General features: G+C 35.8%; 1 protein-coding gene across 5 annotated transcripts in view; it reads right to left on the bottom strand.

Annotated features, from left to right (window-relative positions):
• kiaa1549la (KIAA1549-like a) overlaps nt 1-13,794 on the bottom strand; it is a 48,377-nt gene that overhangs the window by 30,142 nt on the left and 4,441 nt on the right. For all 5 annotated transcript variants that reach the window (XM_059535880.1, XM_059535883.1, XM_059535879.1 and 2 more), the window contains exon 2: nt 327-677. In XM_059535880.1, coding sequence (XP_059391863.1) covers nt 327-677 — 351 coding nt within the window. The remainder of the gene's footprint in view (nt 1-326; nt 678-13,794) is intronic.

The following is a 13,794-nucleotide window of genomic DNA, read 5'->3' as shown; positions in this document are numbered from 1 at the left end:
AATAATATCATAATTAATATTTCACAATCCAATCAAATCCTGATGAAGTCCTACAATTTTTCAATTTTCACTCAGAAATATGCCACGTTGCGCAAATAAAATGGGATGTGAATGCAATATTATTGTAAAAAATGGTGATGGTGATGATTACGATAACAACAAACACAATGACCTTGAAAATGATGATGATGGTGATGAACGAATGGTGAAGAAAGGATGACGACAACATCAAATCAGCAAAGTCCCTGAAAAGAGACTCCTTTAAATACACCACTTCTTGATTTCTGTACACAGCATCGATTCAGAAGCTCACAATCGAGCAGTACCTGAGCTAGTGGTCAAGACACTGTTGATTTTATGTGCCGGGGATGGTGGATTTGGCACTCTGACGGCCAGCTCCCCAGGGGACTTTTGATTGGTGCGATTGTCACTGTTGCCGGGTGGGGAGGGCAGAGAATGCACCAGCGCCTGAGGCTGTGTCTCTGCAACCTGCAGGGTCTGCACTGAGGCGAACACAGGCTGCTCCCTTGTGCTTTCTGCCCTCGCTGGTGGGGAGTGGAACTGCGAGGCGAAGTCTTCGTTCTCCAGCAACGACGAAGGGACTGTGATGTTTGGCGCTCCGGTTGGGACCTGGGAAGGACTGAGGGGTTGTCCGGATGCCTCTAGTCTTGCTTCGTCTGGTAATGAAAAAGATGTTATGGTGCAAAATCATAAAAATGTATCCTCTTTGTCTTATAGAAGGAAATGCACTAGAGGAAATCTAAAAAATATTAGTATGTTTTCATACTTGAAGGCATTAGAGGCAACTGCATTAAGCTTGCAAACCTAATGACACGCACTGTTATTTAATCAGCATTAATGATAATGAGCTGTATTAAATTGCTCTCAAGGTATTTGAGACAGAGAAATATTATGGGGAAACAAACCTAGCAGGCTGCCTCGCTGCCTGCATAAGCTTTCTTCTAAGAAAGCATCGTGTCATGGAATATGACCAAGTGACCAATTCTGAAACACGTTTTGCACTAAAAACTCGATTCACAATTTTAATCGAGTTTGCCGTTAGCATCTTGATGAACTAAAAGCTTTTTCTTTTTTTACAATGTAAATGTTTAATACAAGATACATTTACTGAAAACCTATAAAATTGAGTGAGAAATTAAAACTTGTTCTCAGAAAATATATTTAAAATTCTGGTAATTTTCTTATTTAAAACATCAATCTCACTAAAATTTATTATAGTATGTAAAACAAAAAGTTTGTCAATGAGGTAATAAAATTATTTTAAACTTAATTCAAGATTATTTAAAAAACAAAACAACAATTATTATCTCTATAAAAGATACATGCATCTTGTGTTAAAAAAACATATAAAAATGTATATAACATGTATAGCAATCAAAATTTTGCTAACAGCCATTTTGGATGAATTGATCTTATTTAATATTTAATCAGGCTATTTTTTGTAAACTCGTTCACTGATGTTCCTTGCTTGTTTTCTGAGATGTACATTTATAAGAAATGTATTTTCAGTAATTATAATTATAAAACAGTAATTGTAAATGTAAAACAAAACTGATTTAGTTTTATGCTAACAAGGAAACTACTTAATTTGAAATATAATCCATGGAAACAAGTTTTACAGTAAAATGTTTAAATTCAGTTAGTGTATCTTGTATTAACATTTACTGTAAAAAAGACAAATTGCTGAATGAGATTATTATTATTTATTTATTTTGCAGTGCAAAAGTGTGCATGTATAGTGAAGGCAAGTAAAGATTTTTTGAATACACTTAATGTAGAGTCCCTCTACATTAACATTACTCTCTTGGGTAGCTTTGAATTATTTAGCTCGCTTAACATATTAGAAAAGAAAATCACAGCAGCCCTTCTGTTGGCGAGTCAATTTGAGATGATTAATAACATGATTAATCGACCTTTACAGGTCTTTACTTTATTTTTATCTTGGGGAACATAACGTGGCCGGAGTCATACAATATAGTGACTTGAGGACATTAATCATAAATCCTTTAGCCTGAGGACAGGATTAGAAATATGCAGGTTTTCCTGGGTGCTGCGAGCTCTCTTGGTCTCTTTCTGTGCTCCTAGTAAGCAGCCTAAAGCTTCAGTGCTTCAGTAACAGATTAATTAACTCACCCAAACACACTATATGAGATTACTCACAAACAACATCAACATAATATTGCAACAGAGATTGTATATATATATATATATATATATATATATATACAAAATGTATTTAATCACCACTTGTAGTATACTTGAGTGCGCTAGTGTATGAAAGATATAAAAGTGTACTACAAGTGGTCACTAAATACATTTTTTTAAATACAGAGATAGCATGTTAAAAGTGCATTTTAGTTTATATTCACGATGGCCCAAAATATCACAGTTGAGTACTTAGTTAATCTTAAGTTTATTTTAAGAAGTATGAAAGAATCATTTTTAGTATATTAAGTACAAAATTAGTGTGTGAAAATAGAGCACTTTAAGTACATTATGGAAGTGTACTTTTTTAACCTGGGATGGATGGATAGTGTAGAATTATTTTGATGGATAGATGGATGGTTGGATAGATAGTGTAGAATTATTTAGATGGATGGATGGTGTAGAATTATTTAGATGGATGGATAGTGTAGAATTATTTAGATGAATGGATAGTGTAGAATTATTTAGATGGATGGATAGATAGAAAGTGTAGGATTATTTATATGGATGGATAGTGTAGAATTATTTGGATGGATGGATGGATAGATAGCGTAGAATTATTTAGATGGATGGATGGATAGTGTAGAATTATTTAGATGGATGGATAGTGTAGAATTATTTAGATGGATGGATAGATAGCGAAGAATTATTTGGATGGATGGATAGTGTAGAATTATTTAGATGGATGGATGGATAGATAGTGTAGGATTATTTATATGGATGGATAGTGTAGAATTATTTAGAGGAATGGATAGATAGAAAGTGTAGAATTATTTATATGGATGGATAGTGTAGAATTATTTAGATGGGTGGATGAATAGATAGCGCAGAGTTATTTAGATGGATGGATAGTGTAGGATTGTTTGGAAGGTTGGATAGATAATGTAGAATTACTGTATCTGGAGGAATAGATAGATAGATTATCAGTATAGACTATCAGTATTATATCTAACATTTAAATGTAATCTGGTAATTACGCAAAATGGCTATAATAAAGATGGATGGTTTGATTCCACACTATATTGCAATAGCAAAATCGAGAACTTTTGACTGGGTATTAATATGATCTTTTACCAAGAAAACAAGACATACTAATTAACTTTTCTGCAGAATGTGTGTGTGTGCAGATACTGTAAGCGGTCACGTTGAATTCCTATTCTCCAACAGATAGCCACCTGCTCTGACAGTTAGAACATATGGGATGGTCCTGATTAACAGGCAGCTAGAGAGAAGATGAGATGTCGTGTGAAGGGGGCTCTGGCTGTACATCCAACCCATCGTCCTAATGACTGCACTTCCTGTGAACGGGATAGCAATGAACTCTGAAAGCTCTAGACACTTAAGTACGCTTGTTGCCGGCATGAGAAGATTTAAGTACCCCATAATGTGTCATGTGACCTGGGTCAGTGAGCTGATCCAATCAAACTCTAGTGCCAGGCAGAACAGAGCGAGTTGATTGGAAGACAGGACGATACATGCCAAGATGGCTTCATCCATCACGGTCCCCAAGTGCGTGGCCTGGTCTCAAACGGGTCCCACTGCCACTGCATATTGTTCTATATATGGAAGCCTTCTATTCAGTGACGTCAAGTGTCTGAAGGCCATGTTGTCCAAGCCGTTGTTCTGCTTTAATGTAACTGGAGATCAGTGGGCTAGAAAGACATGGACCTTCTCCATTAAGAGGACAGGTGGTGAGGGGGCTGATGGGTAACAGGCCAAAGCCATTGAAGGCCATGAGGGAGTATATGGGGAACCGAAGCATGGAGTCACGCCATTCCAGCAGGACAGATCCACGTCCGTACTCTATTCATAGTTTCCATCTGCTTTTGTTGCATCATGTTGTGGCATCGCGAAGGCAACAGCATTACATCTGTTTATCATAAAGTAAATATTTAAAGGGATATTTAATGCAAAAATGTCATTTCAAGCCAATATGAATCTAACAGATGCTTTTTTCATAGAACATCCTGGCCATTTGTTTTCCAAAACAACCAAATGAATGATAACTAAGGCTGTCATGCTCAGAAATGACAAAAAAAGAACCACAAAATATCATAAAAGCAAACATACTGTATGACTCATGCACTATATTCCAAGTCTTCTGAAGTTTCTATGAAAAACAGACTGTCAGATAAGTTGATTTTCCCTGAAAAGTGATAACAATGTCCAATTTGTGATCAAATCAGTTGTAATGTCTAGTTGGTAAATTAATTGTTCTTTTAAGTCAGATATTTTCAATGAACCGTTTCATCCAATTCACAAAACTGATGATTGATTCGTTAACAAATCAGACAGATATGAATCTTGAGGTCTGTTCAAAATCTTTCTATGGCCTCAGAATACTTGGAATATGACACATGAATCACACTGACTACATTTATAATGTTATTATAATACTTTTATACTTTTGTGTCCTTTTTAAGCCTGAGATCTCCAGTCCCCAATCACTGTTATTGCATGAAAGCAATGATGACATTGTTTGAGTAATGATGATTGAGTAAATGATGACAGACACCATAAATCTAAACATTCACTTGATAGTACTAAAAATAAATATAACTTGCAAAAATTTTGTTAAAATCACGTTTCACTAAACCTGTAGTATATTTCATATTTTCAACATCATAACATTTCACAGCAAAGCAGATTAGGGCATCTTTGTGCAATGATGCAGATTAAATGCTTTGACATGGAGTGGGATGTCATCCAAACGAACACCCATCAACCCTCAGGAGAGAAAGCACTTTGAGCATTGCATATCAAAATTATTACACACTGACCGCAGACAACGTACAAACGTTTCAGTCGTGGAAATATTTAGCCATTACTGTTATTATAGCATGATTGTTACAGCAAATACTTTATTATACTTTTGTCTTTGTACACACTATTGGTTAGGTTTAGAGTAGGGTTTAATGTGAGTGGTACTGTACATTATTTTCAAATGCGATACAACATTGACCTTTTAGTGCCAGACATTTCATTTTCACATAAAAAATTTAAGTGGAGAAAGATGCAATAATTTGCAAGCTTATTCTTCAAAAACACCTGGTTTCTGTTTTTCAACTTTCGAAATGTACAGGTCCTTCTCAAAAAATTTGCATATTGTGATAAAGTTCATTATTTTCCATAATGTAATGATAAAAATGTAACTTTTTTTTTAAACTTTTAATTTTTTGAGAAGGACCTGTATATACCATGGATTGCCAATAATGGTGTCAGGTGGTAAAACCATGGTACTGAATAATAGCCTTCCAAGATACGTCAAAGAATACCATAGTATATGCTTAAAAACACTGTGGTACCATTAAGGTACCTTGGTACTTTTTCAGTCGAGATGAACATATGTTCTAATTTTTAGCATCATGTTTATTAATCACAATGTTTAAAACACCAATTATGCCACAAAGTAATTGGTAAATAATGGTAAATACCACATATTGGTAAAAAAAGAAAAATAAATAGCCTGAATGCACTGTAAGTTGCTTTGGATAAAAGCATCTGTTAAATGCTTAAATGTAAATGTAAATGAATTATGTACAGGGCATAGCACATACTGTACCTTAAAATTTGGCTATAATGAGAATGGCTTGTGGCGACTAAACCACAAAGAGCTGCCAGCAAGAAAATAAAAAAAGAAACAATTGACTCCCATTTCAACAAACTGCTCTCAGCAGGGCAGGGCTGGATAAGGCCAGACTAAATTAAGACAACACAGCACATTTGCTTTGGGTATTCTTGTTTACATTCAGATTCTATTCCTGAAAGTTCTTGTTTCAGACACCTGACAACGGGTTTGAGGTTGAGTAACAATAATGCAACTTTCGTTTTTATTTGAACTATCCTTTTCAAGCATAAAATGCCAGTTCTGGCTTCCTTTTTTCTTAAAGCAAAGGAAAAAGATGCATCATAATATATGAACAGCTGGTGCAAAAACATCACCTTAGGGCCTTCCTTAAACTAAGCAACAACCCACATCCTTCAGTGTATTTTAAAATGCTGTGAGCATGGAAATTAGGGGCATGGCGGACACGCACATCCCACACACACCAACACCATCACTGTTTTTAGATGAGGCAGGGGATAAATCTGAGAGACAGGGAACAGTGTGCTCTTGGCGGGAGCCGAAATAACAGCAGTGGCAAGCAGATTTGAGATTTGAGCTGTATTAAAGTTTATCCTTCTGCTGATGGCTATATGTGTTTTTAGAGTTGATATACAGCGGCACACCTGCTGAGAACACAGGGATGGGTAAGTGCTGCAGAGCACAGCCCATCTTTGAATAATTCAATGGCTAAGCATCTGGCCCTGCATCTGAAAGCAACCTGACATGGCCGAACACTGCATCAATGTCTATGTTAAACATCACTAAATAACACTAATAATATTTTCCATTTATATGCATAGTTAACCCCCGCCCTCCAACCAAAAAAAATCATACATTATTTACCGTCACGTCATTTCAAACCCATGTGCAAAAAAATATCGGAATATTTTCCAAAATCTGTAACAGTAAATCAAAGGCACTAAAATAAAGCTGTTGAAGATTGAGTTTGTCTCGTGATATTTTATGATTGACAGTATCTTCTTTCATGATTTCGCCATCATATCCTGTCTTTTTTCCGCTGTCATGTTGAAAAAGTAGCAAGAAGGCCAAAACAGAGATAATATTATTGTATATATTCATCAGTATATTCTATTAGAAAGAAATGAGATGGCAATCAAATGATCCAGATTGAATCCTCTTTCACTTGAGCAGGAACCTTCAATCCATTCCCACCAACCATCCTCAATTATTTGTTTTTAAGTTATGTGGCCAAAAAAATTAATATTATCCATCTAATAAACAAATAAATAAGGTTTTTGTATAAAAACTACCAATTGAAATGTGACATTACCTACATGCGCATTCCACCGCTAAATTACAGTAAAAATGACTGAAATACAATGATTTTTACACTTAAACCAGCATAACTATAACCATATATCATAGTTTTTTCTGGCACAGTAATGAGAATGTAAACTGGGCAGGAAATGTGCTTAAAATAATGTCACCGGTTTCTCCCCCGTTTATATCACGATCGTGAAAAGTGAGCCATTGAGCTGCTGTGGCTCTGTTTAGCTGAAAGGATGATGACATGAATTATTGACGAAGATACAAACACAGATCTGATTAAAATAACAGCCTGTACCCTTCTAGCCTCTCTAACTGATGAGGCAAACTCCATCTCACACATCTGTGTAAGCATCACCGAGCAGCTGCTGATTGGATGAAGGGGGTCATGTGACTTCCTTGCAGAGCTCTGGGTAGGTCATCTATTCCCCGTCAAGTCTGTGGGGGGGACTGACTTACACTAATCAGATTCTTCGCCGGAGGGTTGAAAAAGACTGATAATGTAGTCGGAAATATAACATCATCTACTATTTAAAAATTCAAACATATAATGGAGTGCAAGAACAACATAAACCAAAACAATACGCATACAATGACTGATTTATTTTGACTCGAGATGAAATTAGTGCCGACATGCCAGCACAGCAAAAGTGAAATACTGCAAGCCCTCACGCTACTTTCCCATCAATCCTCGTAACGGCATGTGTCTCTTCAGCCTCCTGCGCAAACCTGCAGGCTTAGCTGATGCTTTTCCATGTTTGTTTTACTTTTCCCAGCCTCTCACTGCATTACACAACTGTCAGAATTGGTTAGTTTCAGCTCTGGCATATAAAAATTTTACACATAGTGGAAAAGATTCTATATTCCCTTCTGGAATGTGTTGGAATATTCAGGAGCTCGTGCAGGACACCTTTGATGCACTTGACTCCAGAGTCTCAAGAGCAAGGGAGGTTATTGCAAACCCCATTAAAACTGAATGAGTGTCTTGCTTTAGCTAAGAATAAGTAGCAGCTACCGCTAGCATCATTTCGCGCATGGTTTGTTATTTTAGAGCCAGTGTTTTTTTTAAATGCTAATTGTTAAATAAGTTACTATAAATAACCACTACTACTACTACAATATGTGAGTTTATTTGCTTAAAGGGTTAATTCACCCAAAAGTGAAAATTCTGTCATCATTTACTCACCCTCAAGTTATTCCAAACCTGTTTGAGTTTCTTTTATCCGTTGAACGCAAAAGAAGATATTTTGTAGAAAATGAGTAAAATGAGTAACCAAACAGGTGATGGTCTCCATTGACTATGGAAAAAAACATTTCTCTCAAAATATCTTCTTTATAACAGAAGAAATAAACTTATATAGGGTTGAAACAACTTGAGGGAGAGTAAATAATGACAGGATTTTCATTTTGGGGTGAACTATCCTGTAACAAACCAAACAACTGTTATAATCTTTATGTAGCAACTTATGTTGTAAAAAAAAAGAAAGAAGTTGTTTCAAAATGCACTTTTAAATTTAAGTATGAAACCATGCAATTTATGTTGTTCAATAAACCAAAGAAATCTCTTTACGTAATTTTCATTTCTAACTGTTTTTGAAGTCAAACAAAATTGCAGATGAACTTGAACTCTTAAAGTTATGTGCTAGTTAGAAAATGTAAGTCACGTTGTGAATATGTTATTTCCGTAACAATACACTAAAACATGGAAAATAAACTATTTCTCTTATCAATCATTTTATTTTAATCTACAAAGTTTAGATAAAATCTGAGTCTAGTGAAACAATCACTCATTTAAAAAAAAAAAAAAAAAAAAAAAAAAAAAAAAAAATTTGCTCGTCATGCTCTACTAGTGTCTACAACTTCACGCATTACGTAATCACAGTGGAAAAGTCATGAGTGATTGGTTCTTCGTCTGTGTACTTTGGTTCAAAAAGGTAGGGTAAAGTAAAAATCTCCATCTCATTTTCTCCTCCAACTTCACAGCTGTGCGACGTTGTCCTTTTACCTTTTTTTTGTACAGGGCATTTGTCTTTCTTTGCATGTTCACTTTGTAAACACTAGGGTCGCATCGCAGAGTCAGTGCAAGATGAGCATTTGTGGTTAAAAAGTATATAAATGTCTTTTTTTTTTTTAAATGACCAATCGTTTTGCTAGATAAGCCCCTTATTTCTCGGCTGGAATTGTGTAGAGTCCTATGAAGTTGCGTTGATGTTGCAATTTGGACCTCCAACCTGCTGATCCCTATTGAAGTCCACTGTATGGAGAAAAATCCTGGAATGTTTTCTTCAAAAACCTTAATTTCTTTTCAACTGAAGAAAGAAAGACACGAACATCTTGAATTTTAATTCTGGAGCGAACGAATACTTTAATATAAACACTCACAACAAAGTGTTATTTCAGTGCATTTAGCACCTAGTGAAACTGCACTGAGGCTGGTTAGTGAATATAGACGCAGGTTTTAGTGCTGTAATGCAGCACAGAAAAGTAGCGCAGCTGTTTAGTGAATTGGCCCCTCAGTCTCTTTCCCAGTTTTCCAGACCATCTCTTATGTTCAAGCCAATCTGACCCCGAGGGAACGGAGCAGAGCAAGCGAGAGTCCTCGAAATATACATTCTGCACACAAATTCCACCGAATATTATAGGCTTTAACATAGTAAACATGACATGGCCACATAACATCAGCCTTCTCTGAAGGCAAAAATAGATAATCCCACTCCTTTTACATGGCATCATTTTACCCCCAAGGGATTATTATTAGGGTAAAGTCGATGACGTCGGAGGTCCAACAAGGACAGAGCTCATTATGCATAAAGCGCCCTTCTCCTTTTTCTCATATAATGAGCACTGTCATGTGTGAAATTTCAGGTGTGAACATAAAACGCAGTACTTGCTTTCTTCTTTCAAGCTGCAAAGGCAACAGTTTAGCAATTAAATATATCTAAGGGTAGGAACGAAATTGAATGTGGCGATTCTATCAACAAGAACCGCTGAATGGCCGTCTGATGTAATTATGCAAGCGATTCGACAAGCATAGAGAGAATTATAGGAATGCACATGCCTAATTAGTTTGGATATTTGCTCCAGTTTTCCCATATGTTTTCTGGAACGACATTTTGACAAGCTTTCAAACACCTCTAGAGTCAAACGGGGCCACAGTTATGAGTTCCGTGTAAATTAACAGCAGAGTAAAACGAGGACGCAGCTTTTGATCAGGCCCAAAAGACAGACAGACATCAGACACCAAAACGTGAACAGCTGAGCCTGTCTGGAGCTTTGAAGTACTTAAAAAAAAAATCAGTGTGCTATAAAAGCTACAAAACAATAATTAAATTACCACCATGTGCTGCTATACAAAAAGCACCATAAAACATGAGATGTGTCAGTTTATGCATCTATTGACCCCATAATGCCCCTTTTTCTTGCCCACAAACCGGATTAGCCCCTCCCCACCATAAACCTTGTTTCATAAGCCTGAGGAGATTTTCAGGTGTGAGCTGGCACACAATTTCATTACTGACTCTCCGAATTGTGTATTAATCTGGCAGGGGTCAGCATCAATCCCTTGATCTAAGCGAAATTGATAAAAGTGATGGAGTAAAAGGGAGCGAAACGATAACTCTTTGGTTTATGGCATTGATAATGGACATCATAATCTGTTCATTCATTAACAAAACAGATTAAATAAAACATATTTGTTTGTCATCGCTCCTGGCAAAGGAACACTTTTAGGGAGATGGTTGGCATCAGATGGCTGGATCTAAGTATTAGCTCGATGCACGTGACCTGAAAATGACTGGCTTGTGTTATAGCAGATGTCCTCATAGGCAAGTGACAAACAAGAGAGCTGTAATAAAGCAAGAAGCTATCATTAATACAAAACATTAGGGATCAATATTTTTCTTGCCGATAATTATTTTTCATGTTATGCCTGCCAACCGATATTAAAGTAAATATAAAATAAAACACTAAAATTATTACTGAAAATATATGTTATATATTAAATTCTACCATTTTGTTTAAATGTAAAACAAGTGAATTTAAAGGAGCTATGTGGAGGTTTTTACTTAAAAAAAATCTTTAAGATAGAGTTTTCATTTGTACATGTATGAGCCAACCATGATGTAAAAAAGAGAATGACACCTCGACTGTCCACCACGGTTGCCTCTATCAGCCTGTAGGCTCAGTTGTGTGTGGAGGAGTCAGGCCCGAATTGGTGCGAAAATTCACAAAATGTGACGTCATGCGCATTCTTGTCTTCTTGGGCTTACAACCGTACGGCACGCCAGCCATTATAGCAAGCAGCGGCAATAGTGTTTTCAAATGGACTCTGCGGATGGAAAGAAGCGACCAGCCTCCAGCACAATTCAGACACCCAAGGACACTCCTCGTAAGTAAAAAAAAAAAAAGAGCGTGCGCACTGAGAACGAGCATGAGACTGGCTGCAGTTCCTCTAACGGCCACTGGTGTCAGTAACGGTTAGACATTTCAGAACCTACGCAATGCTCCATTAAGCGTCATCACATTATAATGGACAGTAACAAAACAAGATAAAATCATAATGTTTTGAGAATCAAGTAATATTTTGAGACTTTTGACTCCATTCTCAAAATACTTTAATCTCACAGTGATTCTGGTAATCCTACATTAATTCATTTTTATTATTATTTATTTTTGACGGCATTTAGTGGTGCTAAAATGCTATCAAATAATATGGAACCCATATATCATCCAACAGAAAATAATTAAGTCATACAATTAACGTCAGATCAAATATTGCAAGTTTGAATCTGGCTTGCAACAATTCCAAATCCAATTCCAAATGTCACAATATCATATTATTCCTTTATATTACACTGTTACAAACAAATAACCCCAAAAAACTGCAAAGCAAATGCAAATCATATCAAAGTAATGGAATAAATACTGTCAGATCCCATTATTAATACCTAGTTTATTCCAAGTTATCATCAATGAGAATTCAAACTAAAGTATGCTAGACTATCTACGCTAGTCTAGGCCTACACTTCAGTCTGAGTCATACTAACAAAAAATGTAAGTACAACCACATTATCAAGCGATCTGGATACTCCATTTTTCATATTATGAAGAATTACCCAATAAACTGCCAAGGAAAACAATCTCTAACCATTTTTGCTCCAAACATCCTGAATCCACAGGTCGAATCATAAGACGGAAGAGGTTGTGGGTAACCTGATTGAAGTCATTCATCTCTAGAGATGGGCTGATTGCTAATGGCTTGTCAAAGATCTGTGCGGATCATCCATCATGACACAGTCACTGTCGTTGCTACTGAACTCATAACTGCAACTGTTATTATAGCAATTGTACCAGGCATGCACCTTTGAGTATATATTGTTATAGAAGAGCATAATTACCATATATTTGTTACAACGACAGAGGAACGTCAATACGAATTGGGGGTATGGATTTTAGCACCCTCGTGGATTTGCACAAGCCAAATCAAGAAAGAAGCAGGGAAAAAAAACATTTTGTATATATGGAAACAGAGCGTGCGCATCAGACTCGACATAATCAACTTTCACACTGACTGTTTCGCTAATGAAGCATGGAATTGTCGGAAATGAGAACATGTGAAAACGGCTGTGTTTCAGCTGTGAAAACGGTCAGTCAGAGAAGCAGATCAGCTGCTTTGGTCATAGCTGACATTAGCAGATAATGAACTGGTTCAGGACTCTAGTGGCAGTAATTAAACAGAGAAATACGTATTAAAAGACCGACTTCTGTCCTACTGGAAACTGTAATTGAGCTTCAGTTTGAGGCGTCACACGTCTAGCTGTGAAAATGTGATATTTTAGCGTTTCAACACTTAGTTGTGGTGTGCAGCATCTTTTTCCTGGCAGACGCTGACCCTCTGGAAAGAATCCTGGTGCTAACAAAGCTTATTCCGGCTCTAATGTAATTCTATGGAGTGTGCAAAGACAACCAAAATGGATGGTTAAAGCACAAGCCAAAAGGCTTAGAGTAATAAAATCATGCTCTTTATTAAGGTTTTTCACCTTCACTGATACCATTCACTGACTATTTGGCATCCGTGTGGACACACTGAAAATTTAAGAAGACACTGAGAAATAATGGAAAGGCAGCACTCTATCGATATTCCTTCAACAGTCTGGTGAAAATGAATTATTATATTATTTATTAATTTAAAAAAATCTATATGAATAAAAAGAATATGATTATTATTGTCAGTATTTCTTTTACTGTTGTTAACATTTTAATTCATTATTATTCATTGTATTAAACATCTACAATTAATTAAATCCCAAACAGCTTCAATTACACTTTCCATAATTTTGTCGATATTTACAGCCTTAGCCATCGAAAAATGCTGTGGGTTTAGAATATGAATTATTATTTATTTATGTTTTACATTATTTTGATAAATTATTATTTCTATTATTTGCTTATTAATAGTGGTTTATATTATTAATAGTAATTATTTAAAATATTATTTTCATTATTATTAATTAGTGCGGTAAAAATATTAATCGCGATTTGTTTACATTATATATGCATGTGTGCTGTGTATATTTATTAAGTATATATAAATACACGTACAATATTTTTCAGAAAAACAGGTTGACCTTTAAAATAATTATGTCATGTAATTAATCTGATTACATTTTATAATG

This window comes from Carassius carassius, chromosome 43 (genome assembly GCF_963082965.1).
Source record: "Carassius carassius chromosome 43, fCarCar2.1, whole genome shotgun sequence".
In the NCBI taxonomy this organism is placed as follows: Eukaryota; Metazoa; Chordata; class Actinopteri; order Cypriniformes; family Cyprinidae; genus Carassius; species Carassius carassius.
Note: the sequence above shows the minus strand (reverse complement) of the source record. Positions and strands in the feature narration are given on the sequence as shown.